The sequence below is a fragment of the Rhynchophorus ferrugineus genome, unplaced genomic scaffold (assembly GCF_030347505.1).
Source record: "Rhynchophorus ferrugineus isolate W39M unplaced genomic scaffold, kcgeb_rfMv2 rfM8, whole genome shotgun sequence".
Classification (NCBI taxonomy): domain Eukaryota; kingdom Metazoa; phylum Arthropoda; class Insecta; order Coleoptera; family Curculionidae; genus Rhynchophorus; species Rhynchophorus ferrugineus.
The window spans coordinates 2747053-2766971 of NW_027472587.1; the positions used below are offsets into that span (position 1 = coordinate 2747053).

General features: G+C 32.4%; 1 protein-coding gene across 3 annotated transcripts in view; it reads right to left on the minus strand.

Annotated features, from left to right (window-relative positions):
- Positions 1–19919, minus strand: part of pasilla (RNA-binding protein Nova-1-like protein passilla) — a 289380-nt gene that overhangs the window by 190847 nt on the left and 78614 nt on the right. For all 3 annotated transcript variants that reach the window (XM_076412611.1, XM_076412609.1, XM_076412610.1), the window contains exon 2: positions 16656–16688. In XM_076412611.1, the coding sequence (XP_076268726.1) occupies positions 16656–16688 (33 nt within the window). The remainder of the gene's footprint in view (positions 1–16655; positions 16689–19919) is intronic.

The following is a 19919-nucleotide window of genomic DNA, read 5'->3' on the forward strand; positions in this document are numbered from 1 at the left end:
ACGAGTTTCATGAAGGTGGTCCAAAATCGACTGTTGTGCCAGAAAACATTGATGCTGTGTGCGAAATGATTAATCAAGATCGGCATGTAACCTACTGTGAGATTCAGGCATCCCTAAGCATTAGTTCCACCAGCATATATGCGATTTTACATGAACACTTAGCTGTGCGAAAGTTATGTTCGCGTTGGATCCCACACAATTTGACAATCACTCAAAAAAGGCTCGTGTCGATTGGTGCAAAGAAATGCCTAAGAAATTCAACCGCGGTGCTTCGAAAGACGTTTATAAAATCGTGACAGGTGACGAATGATGGATATACTCGTATGAGCCCAAAAGTAAGCAGCAGTCGACTGTATGGGTGTTCCAAGATGAACCAAATCCAACAAAAGTTGTTCGCGCACTAAGCACTTCAAAGAAAATGGTGGCTTATTTCTTCGGGAAAACTGGTCATATTGCAACAATGCCTCTGGAGGATCGTAGAACAGTAAATTCTGATTGGTACACAACCATTTGTTTGCCAGGAGTCTTCGGTGAAATAAGGAAAACAAACAAGAGACGCCGGATCGTTCTTCATCATAACAATGCGAGCTCTCAAACAAGAGACTATTTGAGCACTCAAAACATCAAATTGATGGGTCATCCGCCGTACAGCCCTGATTTGGCACCCAGTAACCTCTTTTTGTTCCCATCCATGAAGAATAATCTGCGTGGTCAACGATCTTCATCGCCCGAAGAAGCTAGTGAAGCGTTCAAAAATCATGTTTTGAAGATACCTCATTCGGAATGGAATAAATGCTTTGAAAATGAGTTTAAGCGTATGCAAAAGTGTATCGATGATCGGGGCAAGTACTTTGAAAAACAATGAAAATATATTCGCAGCTTAACTATTTGTTTTTTTTACTAATCCCGAAATATAAATAGTGCCCCTCGTATATAGGCACAGTATTCAGTCAGATTTCGCTTATCACTGGATGAATACATGTTATAATCAGTTTACTAAAATTAGGTTTCAACTCTCCCACAGGGAAGTTTTGAGGATCTTACATTAGATATGTTAGTACTATCTTAATTTACAAATTAATTTATTACCAATGTTCTATTGTACTTGCCTTAATACACAAGCAAAGCGAGTACGAGATTAAAAATTTTTATGTAAGTATTTCATTGTAAATAATTCAATGAAACATGAAAAAGCATGGTCCTTATCGGTTAGTCACTCAAGTGTGACGGACACTTAGTAGGATAACCTGAATTTCGTAGAAGTGTACATATCAAAAAGAGAAGAACTCTAATTGAGATATAAAATACTAGTTAATTGAAAGGAAATCTGAAAAATCAATGCAAGTTTTAACAGTTATATGGCAGACATGAAGAACGACTCCACAAACAAGGACGCAGACTGAAGATATTCAAACCACGTAACGTTATGGTGTAGATGAGTGTATTTATTTATTTATTAATTAAAGGTCTCATGGGCTATTTAGGACCTAGTACAATATAATGTTACAGAATACAGTATAAGAGACAAGATAGAATACTAATATAAACAAAAGTTTTTATAAATAAAATGCAGGAATACTTATAAATGTAGACACTACTATTTTGTGGAAGGAAATCGCACGAGAACTGAAAACACCAGGTTGGTTGGTTGAGGAAATACTTGTTTACTTCGATATTGAGTGATACATGCGGTCGACGGGAGAATGGACAGTATATTGGGTTAAGGTAAAGGAAGTATGGTAGCACTGTGGAAGTGGTACTGTTACAAGGAGGTAGAGAAAAGAAAAGAGAGCGAGACGTCGTCGTGGCTTTTTATAGCTAAGAATCGCATGGTACCAATCCACCAGCGTTGATAACCTTAGACTTTGATGTAGGTGAATGCGTGGTGGCCTAAAGGGTTGTAGCGGTCGCTACAGCATAAATTAACAATTAACGGTACAAAGAAATTAGTGTATAATATTAATAGACTTAACTATATATACTGAAGCATTTCGATGGTTGTCAGATAATTTGTCAGCCGCTCAAGGTTTTTGAACTGGAAAAGTTGTTCCATGGATCCCTCTAGACCAAACAACCGCCTCTGGATAGCGTACCCATGGCACTCTATCAGGATGTGTCTTATGCTCAGCGCGGATCTGTACTTATTACGGGTGGGTGGGTTTTCTCCCTTAAGAAGAAACTCATGAGTCAACTTGCACTGGCCTATTCGAAGTCGGGAGAACATACTTAATTTGTACATACCAATATCACTAAGGTTAAGATCCTGGTAAAATTATTTTTATACTTCACATAATTTATTATTAGCCATCAAATCCCAGTTTAATTGATATATTTTTTATAAAGTGCCGTATAATGTGAATTTAGGTCTCTGTTCCAATGAAGAAAGTTCTCCGAAAGCGAGCCTTCCCTCCTCCCCGGAAGATGATCAGCTCTGTCATTACCCTCAATTCCCATGTGATATGGAACCCACGTATAGTTGATATTCTTGTCGGTATTGTAAATAATCGATTGTCAGTGGATGATGTGTCTGTACTGACCCAAACTCCCTAAGGAGCCTATAGAGTCAGTGACACTCATCAATCAGTGAGTGTGTTTAACAGTAAAATCACAGCAAAGTTAGTTAATGACTCCATGAATATTATCGATGTAAAGACTAACCATCAAGACAAAACATCAAAGAGCTGGCTGGTTATATACGCAAAAACGTCGATAAGTAATGTGTGACGTACTGAATGATGAATATTCGATGGTTTGAGACAGTACCGAATTGAAGGCGCAATTTTAATCAGCATAAATCGAAAAATACCTAACAAAATTCAATTGAAAAACAATTTGCAGCAGCTTCATAAGCGACCATCAAACATAACAACGGGACACGTCCTGATCGTTTTATTGGCACGACCGATAAAAACGAAACGAGTCACCCGATTAACTCGCGTCCAATAATAAAAGAGCAAATTAAAATGCGCTCCTTTTTTACGACAATCAACTTGAATTATCAGTTGATTAAATTCCCGTGAATCGGTCGACAAACTGGGAAAAAAATAAAGGCACAGGAAAAAAAACGCGCGTTGGTCGATAATACTCCCCCCTCACGGACGCTACACAGCTCCACAACCTTCCCCTTCCCCGCCCCTCTGCGACCACGGGTTCCCGCAGCAGTTTCGTAACAGTTGTGTTTGACCTACATAGGACGGTCGACAAACCAACAGAAAATTTCAGCAAAGGCAGCAGATGTTGCCGTGGTAATTATTTCAAAAACGTATTATTGTTAATTAAATTCCATTAATGGGGATTTTTTTCTAATTTTGTTCGGGCGATTCTGTTCAGCGGGGGATATATAACATATAATATAAATGTATGCGTGTAGCAACCTCATTTGGCCGATGATCTAACCACATGTATTAATTTGCTCCAAAAGTTCGGAGAGAACCATCTAATTATCCAGAGTATTGGGGTTTTAACCCGCGATTTTGGCTCCCAAATATTCTAGAAATGTTCCTTAACAAATTGTAAACTGTATTAACCAATTTCAAGAGTATAAAGGTTATGATAGACGACTAATTTCTTATATATATGTTACTTCATTATTACAACTCTTTTTAGTGATAAAAACCGATTCTTTTTTCATATTTTTAAAGCTTAACTCTTTAAGACATTTAAATCATTTCGAGAGTACAATTTTTACTACCTTTAGAAAATGTAGAAATGGCAAAAAATATAAGAAACAATTTTTCATTCTCTGAAGAGCCGTAATTTGACGAAAAAAAAGTGCTTAATTTTTTTTACTTTCTACTAGGGCAGTACTTCCCAGATTAATTTTTTTTTGTTTCAGATTACTAGGTCAACAGCCATCATTATTATCATCAACCAGTAAATTTTTGGATTTTTATTTTTCCGTTTTTTTTTTCCTTTAGATAATCTATAAACATTAACAAATATAAGTAAGTATAATGAAAATAAGGTTTGTTTATCTTTATTTCACTCGAAAAAAACCTAAAATGCATGCTTCTTGGCTAGAATACGCCCTTAATCTTACATCTAAAAATATTAAGGATATCATACCTTCCTTGCAAAAAAAGGAAGATATTGCATATTTGCCCTAAGATATACATAATATATATATATATATATATATATATATATATATATATATATATATATATATATATATATATATATATATATATATATACTCTAAAAATCACATACATAAGAATAATAATAATAAGTTTGTATATAGAAAGGCCTAACAAGGTGTAGAACTAATAGTTCGACATAATTTTATATTTTACAAACTTTTATTTCGATCTGTCATCTCATTCTTTGTTTACAAGCTATTTAAAGTTGACGGTGAAGTTTATCAATTAAAAAAATTGAAAATCATGGATTCGCTATTTCGCTGTTCACCAAACGGCAAATGTTTTTTGGTTGTGTCTAACCCTAACCGGCCAGTCGTTCAAAGAGTCAGTGAAATTCATAACATATCCAGGAAGACAGGCATTTCAAACAACATGGACCATAAAACAGTTTTAACCATTTATTTGAGCCTTCAATTCAATATGAATTAACAGTGTATTAACATTATAAAAGGAATTTGTGTTATCAAAACTAGTAATTGGACGCAAGCACCAGTGAAAATAGACCCGATTTTCAGAAAAAAAATTCCATCAAGATAATAAAACTCAAATAAACACATTTTGTATTTCAATACCCCTTGTATAATATAATAGGAAGAAATAAAGGAGGCTTAGAAGTAGTGTTGGATTGTGTTGATAATCAAGTTTCCTCCGACACTCAATGATGATCTACGGGAGATATGAGGTTCTGATTTAGAATCTGACCACTACCTTGTCTTATGCTTATACTCCTTGCGGAATTTAAAACATCAGCAAACATTTCAAATTGCTACAAAGAATAAATTACTGGTACTTCAACACCAAAACCAAATTACAATTGCAAAACATTAAAAAAAACAAAAATTAATAACAATAACCTTCGATATCTGATGAATGTTTGGAGATGGTAGAGTATTATATGATCATCTCAATGACATCAGATTAAAACTAGTGCAGTAATTCAAGCCCCTCGGCCCAATAATACAGGAAAGAAAGTGAAATTCACAGCTGATATAATAAGCCAACTGTATGAAAGAGAAGAAATATTGCAACGAAGCTAAAATCCTGCTCTGGTAGATGATACAGTCTGACATCTGTAAGATTGATATATTTCAATTGTGATACTTACTCGCTTCATTCAGAATTTAAACTAAAATTGTTGTAGTAAGATATGAGTTGCATCAAAGTTGAAAAAAAATCGAAGCCAAAAAGTTATACAGAACGATCAGAAAAATTATCCGATCGTTAACAGTGACAAGATATTGTGAAGAATATTCGAAATCCTGCGGCACCAAAAACAGCATATTGATTGAAATGTAAAGACACTCCCCAAATGACGGCTCTGGATTGTTGATGATGGTGATGGCTATCTTTTACGGCATACAATATTTTGAAGGATATTCCATCAAGAACTGTTTGGATATACGGAAGAATTGTCAACACCTTCGGTTTGGATGAACTCGATAAAGCATACGGAGGAAGTAATTGATAAATGACGGAATCGTGAATATGTTTTAAACAGTTAGAAATTAACAGTTTAGTGATTGAATTCGACAGTGAGTTGGAAAGTGAAAGTGACTAAAGGAAACTTTCAAGATATGTGATAATGCTGGAAATTCATGGAACAGAGTGATGAGAATTGAACTAAAGGTATGCGCATAATTAATAGAACATAACTATAGAAAATGGTATTGTAGGGCGTGAAAGATGTGTGTGCACAGATTGCAATTGTTCAGAATTAAACATAAGCATTAGGTTAGAATGTATGAGGAGATAATGAATACTAACGGTTTTGTAGATATGGTAAATAAATTAGACAGAATTCTGTGATTAATTTTATCAAGAATGGTATACACAGATAGCAGCAGAAGAAATAAAATATACAGTAATACCCAGATGACTTGACAAGTAAACACACCATCGAAGGAAGCAAGAACTAAACGTAAAAAAGTAAATATGCTCTCGTATGAAAGAATTATATAAATTATTATATTAATGAAACAATTATATCTGTGTTCTTAATTGTAGTTTTAATATTTTATTTAGATTAGAATTTTGTAGTATGTCAAAGCCAAACGCCCAATGCGACGTTTTGCGACTATACATGTTAAAGTCAAATTTTAATTTAATTTTTTTTTTCATATGTTCTCTGCTTTCATTTATTCATTCATTTATTATTCCATACTTATTTTAATAACATAAAAGTAAAGAAAGGTGATGTGTACTTATATTTGGTGCTCCGAAGTTGTTACAGGTCTGAAAATAATCTTACTTATGAAACTCTGTTAAAATGTTCTGCGGCGTAGTAATTTACAGTTATTAATGCTTTGTTGATCATTGAAAGTTAATAACAATTATATTTAATTAAATGCAATTTAAAAAATGTTAGTGAGTGTTAGTACCTGAGAGAGTTCAGTGACAAGATATTGTGAAGAATATTCGAAATCCTGCCGCACCAAAAACAGCATATTGATTGAAATGTAAAGACACTCCCCAAATGACGGCTCTGGATTGTTGATGATGGTGATGGCTATCTTTTACCGCATACAATATTTTTAAGAATTAGCCTGATGGGCTACTATTTGATCTACATCTAGATCTCAAACGAAATTAACCGAAATACCATACACATAAAAATATTTATTTTATTTTTATTTTTTATTATTTTAAAAGCCCATCAGCCTCTTGGGCTATTGAGGGTCGGCTTACAATGTGCTATTTAAATAAAGTATATAATGACATATAGTAATTACATAACATACGGTAGATAATAGTAAACTAATCATCCGAGTTGCTGTCTTAGTATTTCAAGGTTTTTACAGTCCAGAAGATGTGCTTGACGATCTGTTGTATTTGACATTGATCACATAGTAGAGTCACAAGTCTCTTCCTTTTAACAGATGCTCATGCGTTAGTCTGATATGTCCTATTCGCAGTCGAGCAAAGATGCTCAGTTAGAACCTGCTAAAGTTATACACATTAGGAGATTCACGGAAGACACTCTAGATCTCCCACAACTTCTTATTTTCCATAAGGAGATTTATTTATTAGTTTAATTAAATCTTCCTTTCTGCTCACCAGATAGTCAGCTCTTTCGTTACCGGATATTCCCCCCTGAGAGGGACCCATAAAAATATTTAACAAAATACGGATATTTTAAAAACAATTCGGGCATAAAATACTTTATCGTTTATATCCGTTTTTGTTTCGTTTTTTATTGAATTGCAGGGTAAAATCGAACAACGATATCGCGAGAGCCGGAATACATAAAAAGCGGAAACCTCAGTTTTAATAAAACCGTTTCACGTGGAGCAATAACGTTTTGAAAGATTTTTCTATAAATTTACTACGCTAGTAAAACCGACCGACGTAGCAAAACGATAGGAAAACCCGGCCATTTTTTATGGCGCCAAGAGAGATGCCATTTATACCCGACAGTTTCCCGGATAGTAAAGCGCCGCCGTGATTAAAAGTGGAAGTGTAATTGTCTCTCGCCCGAGTTAAAATATTAAGCTGACATGATCAATTTTATTTTAAACTAGCTGATACCTGCCTTAGGGATGCTGAAACGATATATCGAAGTATTTTTGGTCGATATTTTTTAACAAAATATTTTTTTATTATATTTTAGAGTCTCCTTTTTACCAACGAGACCACATTTTAAAGCATTGACAAATATTAAGGTGTTTAAGGATTAGCGCAATAAGATATGTGACTATATGACATTTTATTATTCGAACCTTATTTTTTTTAATGTTTTTTTTCTGCTTTAAAGCATATTATATTCAAAGTTTTTTTATATGTGCGTCATCGAAATTTCTGACGCCAAAACGTCGCAATGTTGACGCATCAACTCTGAGTTTTAATTCAGTTTGACTTTCACATACAACAAAACTCTACTCTAAATAAAATAATTGAACAAAAATGTTATCAAATATAATTTATTTTATCATTATAGTATATCTAAAAACTACAGTTAATTATACAGCCACAGTAGTTTTTAAGTAAGAGTTAAAACCTCTTATCACTATTGTTTTCGAGAATTTTGCATACGACGACAGCCGGTTGTCAGACGTAACCGAAAAAAGGAGAGGAGATAATGGAGGCCCCCTTTTGCCTATAATTTCCGTTAGAGAGGTAATTATTGATGATATTAAATAATATAAGTTGCTGCAATTTTATTGAAAATATTGAGTGTTAGACTAAATATTAGTGTGGGTACTGTGAATAACATCGCTTACAAAATGAAGAAAAATACGTTAGATTCGCCCAAGAAAACCCGTCTACACACAAAGTGGGTGGACGAATCTTGATATTGGCTCTATTCGAGATCATATATGCGAAATGTGTAAGAACAGAGAGTACACAAACTATTTTATCGATATAAATATAATTTAATAAAATTATTTCAGAGAAAATTGTTAGTCTGGAAAGTATACTTAAAAGAATTAAAGATATACACTCTTATCTCACATCTTTTCATACACTCTTACAGGGCATAGGATTTAAACGGTGTAAAGATAACCCTCGCAGTGGTTCAATTGAACTTCCTGGCACCGCCTTAAAAGCATTCGATTAGGTTTTGTTGGTCATTATATTTATTAAAGATATATTGTTACTGATGGAAGGTTTATTCCTGCAGCGGAATTAGTGTTTTGCTCCAAATCCAAACGCGACTATCATGGAGAAATAAACTATAACATATTTTCGTTATAGTTTAAAAATCAATTGTTAAAAAATCTGGAGGAACCATCAGTTATGATTATGCACAATGCATAATATCATAGCACACTGGTGGAAGAAATCCCTACAATAGCATCAGCAAAAGCTGTAATGAAGGAATGGCTTTTAAAAGATGAATTATGTTTTGAAGAGACTATGCTAAAATCTGAACTATTTCAAATTGTTAATAGGTATAAATGAAATGTTTCATTGCGTTTATTACAATTAACTTTTTTCAGAAATAAGACCGAAAGAAGATATAGAGTAGATCAGACTGCTGATCAATATAGTCACATAGTATTACAATTTTTACTGTGAATTCAATCCAATCGAGTTGATATGGGGGGTATCAAAGACTTATTATAATAGACATGCGGGTCGAGAAGGATATTCCATCAAGAACTGTTTGGATATACGGAAGAATTGTCAACCATAACACCTTCGGTTTGGATGAACTCGATAAAACGTACAGAGGAAGTAATTGATAAATGACGGAATCGTGAATATGTTTTAAACAGTTAGAAATTAACAGTTTAGTGATTGAATTCGACCGTGAGTTGGAAAGTGAAAGTGACTAAAGGAAACTTTCTGGATATGTGATAATGCTGCGAAATGCTGGAAATTCATGAGACAGAGTGATGAGAGTAGAACTAAAGGTATGCGCATAATTAATAGAACATAACTATAGAAAATGGTATTGTAGGGCGTGAAAGATGTGTGTGCACAGATTGCAATTGTTCAGAATTAAACATAAGCATTAGGTTAGAATGTATGAGGAGAGAATGAATACTAACGGTTTTGTAGATATGGTAAATAAATTAGACAGAATTCTGTGATTAATTTTATCAAGAATGGTATACACAGATAGCAGCAGAAGAAATAAAATATACAGTAATACCCAGATGACTTGACAAGTAAACACACCATCGAAGGAAGCAAGAACTAAACGTAAAAAAGTAAATATGCTCTCGTATGAAAGAATTATATAAATTATTATATTAATGAAACAATTATATCTGTGTTCTTAATTGTAGTTTTAAGTCCTTCGAAAATATATATATTAGATGTACTATAATGTTAAAATAAATTATATTTCATAACAGTAATTTTGTTTAATTATTTTATTTAGATTAGAATTTTGTAGTATGTCAAAGCCAAACGCCCAATGCGACGTTTGGCGACTATACATGTTAAAGTCAAATTTTAATTTAATTTTTTTTTTCATATGTTCTCTGCTTTCATTTATTCATTCATTTATTATTCCATACTTATGTTAATAACATAAAAGTAAAGAAAGGTAATGTGTAGTTATATTTGGTCCTCTGAAGTTGTTACAGGTCTGAAAATAATCTTACTTATGAAACTCTGTTAAAATGTTCAGCGGCATAGTAATTTACACTTATTATTGCTTTATTGATTATTGAAAGTTAATGACAATTATATTTAATTAAATGCAATTTAAAAAATTTTAGTGAGTGTTAGTTCCTGAGATAGTTTGCATATATTGTAATATGTTTTATTATACCTACATTTATTATTTTAATTAATGTTATTTATCAAATACATTTAGTAGTTAGTCCTTTTACTCTATTATGGGAAAAGCATGATTATTATTTTATTTGTTTTTACAGCCCATCGGCCTCTTGGGCTACTTAGGGTTGATTACAATGTGGTATTTAATTTAAATATAATATACAATACAGTAAATATATAACATGTAATATAACGCTAACAATGTATAGCACAAATAAAGTGTAAAATAAGTTAAATGCAGAACATAAATAAAAATGAATTAAACCGTAAAATGATATAAATATCTCATTTCTCAGTGAATGTTATAAGTGCTGGAGCAAGTCAGTGGCTGTCAAAAAGTCCATCAGCAAGTCTAATTGCTCAGGTTGGACCAGTTGCTTTAATGACCTCGGCATCCCGAGTTCCTGCTTCAGAACTACATATTTCTGACAGTCTAGTAGGATGTGCCTGACGCTCAGCTGAGTCTGATATTAATCACATAGGGGTGGGCCTCGTCCTTTTAACAAATATTCGTGAGTAAGTCTACAATGCCCTATCCGCAGACGAGCGAGGATACTCAGTTTAAATCTACTAATATTACTGATATCTGGAAGCTACTGAAAGAACCTCTTGATCTCCCATAATTTATTATTCTTCATAAAGAGCTCCCAATTTAGTTGGTCTAATTGTTTATTGAAAGCTTCCATGTGTGTTTTAGCATCTTTCTTGCAAGACAGCACATTTTATTTGGTCGAATCTTCTAACCTGTTCGCTAAAAAATCGGCTTTTTGATTTCCGGGTATTCCCCTATGAAAGGGAACCCAAAAGTACGTAATTCTTAACCCCTTCTTGTGTAAAGTTGTGTGCAGCTCTCTTATATGTGTAACCAGCAGGTGGGTTGACTTTGCCGATTTCAGACTATCCAAGAAACTTTTTGAATCTATTATTATGAGTATTGGTTCGTTCATAGATGACTTTTCCAATGCATATGGAGCCTTGTAGATAACCAGCAGTTCCGCAGAAAAAATAATCGTTAAAGATGGAAGCGAAAAGTGCTCCTCAAACTGACTTGAAGTGGACGCACCCACGAAGTCTTCGCGCTTTAAATGGCAAAATGATGAAATGATGATGAGATCATGATGAATTTAATACATTGTGGTCGAATTTCTACCACAGGGTGAACACTAGTTATTAACACATTTTATAGATAAAATTAGCAGCACGCCAATGTTATTTTACTGTCGTTTATTTGTCTTCGTCCTTCTAAATTCTAAACACCCTAAATACCACATGTACATTTCAAAATTAAATTTAGGCTTTTAAAATCACGTGCTTCGTTATCATGCAAAATATAGGAACGATAAGGAACGATAAAATTATCGTATTAAATTTCAAACGCGACTTCTAATAATTTTTTAAAATTGCACCGCCTAAAAGAACAGCTGTCGTGGCTCGCAAGAGAATTGCGATTAAGATTTTCACCGATAAAAATCCAATTTACCGCGTTTCCGAAAGTAACGTCCATTTTCTTAAGGTCCTAGCTGCCACTGAACCGATTGCCCGTTAATTCCTCAATTTGGGACGTCCTTGCGGAATCAGGTCGTAAGATCGAATCGGATCTGATGTCAACAACAGTTCCACGGCGTAGTTTAGAGTATCGCGTTTTGCTTTACTGTCGTCGAACTTGGAATTTGGATTGATTGAACTTGGAAGTCAACAAATATGAAGTGTGTAAATATAAAGAATAAACTCTAAAGTTATTTACTTAGCTGTTATTAGTTGTTAGTGTATAGTGTTGGCAAATACTTAATTCTGCATGTAACAAAGTGTCTTACAATATTCTGACAGACACATTGTTTTGTTGGTTGGAATTACCATATGAAATATGCTCCAATTATCTAAATTAATGAGGAAACATATTCTGGTTATTTCTTCGTATTATTGATGTCTCCAAAAGCAATGATTATATGTTAGTACATCCTACTTTCCGACTTTCCTTGTTTCAACATCTGGCTTTCTTCGATTAATTTTTAAAAGGATATTAGACAAAATATACAGACGAATGTGTGATCTCACAGACTTACAAAAAAAAAACAAATGGTTAGTGTTGGGTTAGCGGGAGTGTCCATGACAAAAACAACTGAATTGATTAAGGTTTCACGAGCGACAGTATCCACGGTAATGACAACATACATAAAACATGTCGAATTTTACATCTTAGAATAACGGCCTACAAAATACCCAGAAAATATTATGCCAAATGTTGAACACGTGCGGGATGCCAGCAGCGACGTCCCGTAAACGATACGAAGATCTAGCAACCCCGAGGGATTGATCTGGGATACTATTGGAGGATACTTTAGATCACTCGTTCATTCCATGAACTACCCAAGCGTCCTTTCAAGTAAAACTTTTTTTTTGATAACATCTTTATTAGATATACTTAGTGCAATCTTAATTATAAATTAATTTATTACTACATTTCATTTGTATATGGATTAATTCCAAGACGCAAGACGAGTGCGAGATAAATACATCAATATGTACTTCTCAATTATAAAATTATAATAACTTAAGCTATAGTTTACACTTGAGGTATACACTTTATACAAGTTCGTATGGTTTGGTTTGCTTCAATCTTCTGATATCCTGCACGTTGTCCAGTAGTTGTATTTCTTCCACGTTAATATTACTTAGTAATATTCTAGCAGTCTTTTATATATGCATCCCATAGATCCAAATTGGCTATATAATTGTCTGATAAATCAATCTCTTTGATTTTAGATTAAGTTGAGAGTATCTTCCGACTAACCAGTATAGTTGTTTTATTTTGATTCTAATGTGTTTTGCTTTTTGTCTGACATAATGTTTCCTATTTAATCCACCGTTAAAATTAATGCCGAGGTATTTAGCTGATTCCGCTTGAGGAATCGGGCATCCATTGAGTGATACAATTAAGTCATTATTTCGACGCAATACAAACTTGACATGAACAGATTTGGAGCTATTAAGTTGAATTTTCCAATCTTTCGTCCATTTCTAGATTTTGTTGATTGAAACTTGTACATTTTCTACTGACCTAAGCAGAAATATGTGAGAAAGCCTAGGAATATCTAGGAATATTGCAAGGCAGTATTTCTTTTCCTCAAACGCCTTCTCAATAGCCGCAGTTACTTTGTGCACTTTATTGAGTGATGATTTAAAAAGCCCAACTGGAAATCTGGTATTATTAAAAAAATTTAACACGTTTAAATATTAATTTCTTAAATAATTTTAATATCTCAGGTAGCAGCAAAATAGACCTGCAAGATTCGACTTGTTCTGCGGGTTTGTCAGGTTTCAAGTAAAACTGCCCCGGTCCCTTTTATCTATTGTTATTTCTATCTTTTATATGATGTCAACAAATAACTGTCACATCACGAACCATACCAAAAAGCTAAGATGATCATAAAACCTGGACAAGAATATGGTATAGTCCGATAAATTATCGATTATATTATTTCCTAAAAACAGCCAAATTTATACACATTGTCGTTGTCCACACGGACAACGCCAAAATAAGCCTACGATCTGGATTACCAGCAGGAAGCACTACAATCAAACATAGGAGAGGCTTCATTATACTTTGGGCGGAAATATCGTGATATTCAACTAGTACTCTCTATCGTATCACTGGGCAGCCAATGAGTATCTCCACATCCCCAATGATGAAGTTTTTACTATGACTAGCACATAGCAGTCAAACGCTGCCATATTCCAAGATGATAATGCACCCATACACACAGCCAAAAAGATGACACTCAGACATTCACGAATCTATTACGTGAAGAAATTCAGCTATTTTAAAAGCAAGTAATGGTTCGACGCCTTATTAATAAACAAACACTGTGTATGTGTCATACGTCTACACTATTTTATTCATTCTCTGTAAATCTACTGGAAAACCAATTAATCAGTACGTGAAAATGAAACGAATATTGAACAATTATATAAATACAAATACTACACCTAATATTATTCTTCCTTATCTTCGTAAAATAGTCTACTGTCTCTTATTAAACTCCAAATAAAGCATTGCATGATAATTAAAGGGGTTCAGATTTTTTATCGTAAAAAATTTAGAATGTTACTGTAGTTTAGTTGCTTTATCATTGTGTAAAGATGATAAGGTAGATTGCGATAGTATTTGATATTGAACTATATGAGATAAGAGAAATATTCAATGCAATATATGCTCCAATATATTTATACTAATCAAATGGAATTGTTTAAAACTTATATCACACAACTCTATCTTGTATGATAGATAAAGCAAATAAATAATAAAAGTTAAGTGTTTTGTTAATTAATAATGTACTTATTAATATTATAATGACCAGATAGTTGAATTAAGTAACTATAAATCAAGTCTAGTGCCTGTTAAATCATACTGAAGAAATAAACTTAAAAAGTTAGTGAACGATGGAGCCATCTGCTTATCGTAATAAAAGCACACGCGTTGAATAAAAACATGTCATAAAGATTGGTTATTACCATTGTTCATTTAGTAATAACATTATATTTATAAAACGTATTGTTCGTTTCAATTATCACTTAGTATAATGATGCAACATGTACTAGCACATACCTGAATATACGTCGACTATTGGATGGAAAAAAAACTTCAAGGAAAACCTTTAAACACCTCAATACCTCATTATTTTACCTTAGCAATACACGATACAAATTATTATATCATTGTTTAAATAAAATTTTAAATATATTATAAGAAATATAAAACCACAGCTAAATCTTATTTAAACAAAAACATTACAGAATATCAACTGTTATCGAGAGATAAAATGTAATTAGTTTAAAAATGATTTTAAATGTATTATTTTCTAAACATAAGTGCTTTGAAAATATAATTACTTGATTTACTTTTCAGCAATCCGTTGAGTTTTAAAGGTAAATATTATATTACAATATACTTAATAAAATATTTGCAAAAATTTAAAAAACGCTGATGTCTCCATTTATTTGAAGAAATAACATTTTTAATTATAACAAATGTTCTAATAAATTAAAAAATATTTTAGCAATCTGAAAAAATAGATATTTTATTCTTTTTATCTTTTTATCTTTCGTCATCCAAGCGCTGTAACTGTCCTTACCAACTGAGTTATATATTTGTAAATTCACTATTGAAGTGTTTTCTTATTCCTTTACTTCGCTTCCTGTCTATCTTTGTTACAACCCTGATTCTTCTATGATCATTTCTGCTGCATGTATCTTACTTTTATCTCTCTTTGACACAACTCACGTCTCGAAACCGAAAGTTCATGTTGGATTGTAAATTACTATGTACATTTCTATTTTAATTTTGCAAGATATTTTCATCTTATGTATGAATTTTTTATTTACAGCGAAGTAAAAATGGTATTTCCATTTCTGGCATTTATTTCCATCTACCGCCTTCCACTGTGTTCGATTTCTATACCGAAATATTTAATTAATTTACTGGTTCTATTTTATTATATATAGGTCATATTAAACATTAGGTCCAGTCCAGATAAACCTTCACTGATAAAAAGGAGACTTTAAAATGTATCAGAAAAAATCTTCACCTTGTCTTAATCCTGCTTGGGTTTTGGAGGCTTTTGATTCGTCAAGACATAATAGAGCAATTAATCAGAAATGCTGATAGTTATAGAGATAATGTAACCACAGATGCAGAGGCATCAAGAACAACAAAATCAGTAATATCCTATAGAAGCAGAATGTTTTTATACATCTACAGTGAAGACCTGATGATATACAGACAACTAAAAAATTAAACTTACTCAAACTACGGTGACGTCAATGAAACTATCTAAAAATTCCAAGTATGATAAAATAACAAAAAATTTGGTCATACAAATCCATAGAAATCGCAACATGTCATTATTCGAGAACAAGCACAAACTGATCTTAATCCTCCAGGAATTTATGTCATTACTTAACCAGAAGTCCACAAGTCTACCTCTCGGTAAATTATCTCCATAAATTCAGCGGGACGACGACGAATTAAAGACTTGGAACATGTATCAGCAAACAGTTCGGAGTAATTCATAAATTTGATCAGCTCGTCTCCCGCGTATAAACGTTGTAACACTTGACAGCCTAACATAACACGACCCCCCCTCATCCTCCACCAACACCCCGACGTTGATCACATTAATATATAGAATTACAGATGGGAGCGCGCTTAATTCCATCCATAAATAAGGCCAAACTAATGAAACCGATCCAATAATGCCGGACGGTAGCCGAAAGATAACTTACCTGTCATTCCGATTCCTTCGTCAGAACCTCCATCTGAAACAAAAATGGACACTTTGAGTATGATGGTTATTCCGGTAAATATTGGACGATGAACAGAGAGAGGGGAGAGACGAAAAAAAAACGGTTTTACTCTTCGATAAATGTCAACCGCGTTAAATGTCAACGTGGAAAAGCACAAACCGTAAATAAATCGATTTCCATGACAGGTCGGAATTTACAATGTTAATTTTATTCAACACGTAAAAGCTTATTTTCAATAGACTGTTAAATAAATATGGATATTAACATGGCCTAACCGCTGGCGTAATTTATTATCAACCTTTTAACCTATGACATTGTTTTAAATACAGTTCTGATATATCAGATGTTATTAATAATATTATTATTTAGATATCTAATTAGCATTAGATCTCCAGCAATAAAACACAATTAATATACTGAAATACAGCGCAAAATAATATTCAAACCAAAATTTTCCTATTTTTAGTATTGCTAATGATATGATGATATAATTACTATGATAACTTTATTCAACGTCAGAAATAATGTTATATAATTAAATCTCGGGCAATGGAACAAAATAGTATGATACACTAAAATACAATACAAAATAATATTTGAAATAAATTTTTCATATTTCAAATATCACTAATAATGTTGTATAATTACCATGATAACTTTATTCAACCTCAAATGGTATTTAGAACGATTCGAAATAAATTATTTAAAAAAAACAAACATAAATATTTCCACAGTTCAAAGATTACTAATGATATATAATTATTATAACTTTGATAGTTTTATTTAGTTTCGGATTGGTTGGCGCAGTGGTAAAGGCGACAGGACGATCCTCCTACCGTTGCGATAGTCGCGGATTCCGACAGTTCCGCGAGTGCAAAATCCGACAATGAAAGTGATCCCAATCACGCCAGTAACCAAGCTGAATAAGACCGGATGTCTTCTGGGATGATTTCTAAGTTGGTCACACGCCAGTCGGCAGGCTTAATGCTGAGGGCCGTAGTTCGGAGCCCACATTAAACTGTAGGTCGAGTCTTTAATATATATATATATATATATATATATATATATATATATATATATATATATATATATATATATAATAATATATATATATATAAATAATATATATATATATATAAATAATATATATATATATATATATATATATATATATATATATATATATATATATATATATATATATATATATATATATATATATATATGTATAAATAATTGGAAGTAAATAGCTGAAAAAGCAATATAAATATTTCAAATAATCTTGAAACACATTTTACATATTACAAAGATTATTAATGATGGATAAATACTATGTAACTTAGGTTTGTCTGAAAAAATTTCTTACAATGTTATAATTGCAAATTATATAAACATTGTTTAAGAGTATCTTAAAACTTTATTTAATATTAAAAGAGAATTATAATTTCAAGAAACACTTACAACAATTCGATTAAATTATTGGAAAAACAATATTTCAAATAAACTTTGGATATTTCAAATATTGCTAATTATAACTCGACAACAAATATTTCCTTGCATTTTTAATATTTTAAATTATATTAATACTGCCGCCTAGTTCTCGTGGCATACCTGACTTCTTTACTAATAAAATATATTTACAATTATTTGATATAATACGCTTCAAGAAGCTATATAAAAATGTAAAAGTATTACCCAAAAAAAACAATATAAACATTTCATTTGATTTTATTTTTAAATACATTTTTAATATTTAAAATTGTGATAATATTACATAATTTCTAAACGAATAAATGTTTGGAACAATCACTGTGATAATTCAACAAAACAGTTTTATTTGCTACTAATAATTACTATCAACTGTCTAAATATAAGTTCTAATACTTTCTCAATAAAAAATTCTAATAAATTATTAATATTCCTAATATTAGCAATAAAATTTACACAGGGTGCAATAATGTACAACTGGAGCGAATAACGATGGAATATCTGTTACCATCGCCAGCCAATACCTTCATAAATATACTGAAGCCGAACAAGACCATTTCAAACATTTGTTGTCTCTTTGGCGTTCCAATTTATTGTTACTGACTCCATAAAACCGATATTTTTTCTTTAATTTTAAGGATTTATGTCTGTTCGCAGTAATAATATGATGTTGTAGCACTTTATTTAATTACTTAAATTTTTTAAAATTACTAAATCATATTTTCCCGGCATTATACTAATTAGAAATAAAATATAAGTCGGATATACGTCGCTACGTTTTAGTCGCTACGGTAACAGCATAAATATTTCGAAGACTGAATTTGGGTGGGCCTTAGAAAACCCGGCCAAAAATTTAAAACCAGTTCTTGAGGTAGTTCCACTCCGGCGCGGTGGTAATTTACTGCGGTTTTGCATGCCGAACTGGAGGTTTCTAACGGGGGACCGGTGATCTTTATCAAGTTAACATTTTTAGTCTTGGTGGAAGTTGCAAAAATAACTTTCGTATCAGGCTTGGCCTAAAAATGAACTGGATTGATAAGAAATTGTTATCGCAGGCCGGTTACAAGAATACGACAATGAAATTCAAAATAAATTAATTTTGAAGGATTTTCATCAGGCTCGCTTGCTTGCTTTCTATTAGCTAATTAATTTTGTTGATGTGTCAACGCACATTTTGTGAAAAATATCATCTGACAAGTCACCAAAGGAACACTGCTTAAGCTGACGTCAATAGTTTATAAATGGCGATTTTGAGTAGAAAACTAAAACTTCATAATGCTGTTATTATATATTGAAGCTTATAAGCAACCATTCAACAATTAACCAAGTAGGCAGAATCACAGACATTATTGATAAAGCCTACAAAGGGAAAAAAATTCTCGGCTATATTCTTGGGCATAGCTTGCGTTACTTCTTCGGTAAAGTCTGACATAAGTACTCAACTACTACATCTCAATCATCTCACCTATACAAGTCACATGCCGCAAATAAAAATGTTGCTATGGCTACATTTGCTGATAACACAGCGATCTTGCTATTGGAGAGAACATCGAACAAGCAACAAGAAAACTGCAACACGCAAGTAGTAATATAAATAAGTGGATCCAGACTTGAAGAATAAAAGTCAACGAGAGTAAATCAGTACCGGTTGAATTCAACCACAACTAAACTGCACATATAAAAATAAATATGAATAATACTATTACCCAAACAACGCTAAATACCATGGAATGAATCTTGACGCAAGATTTCGTT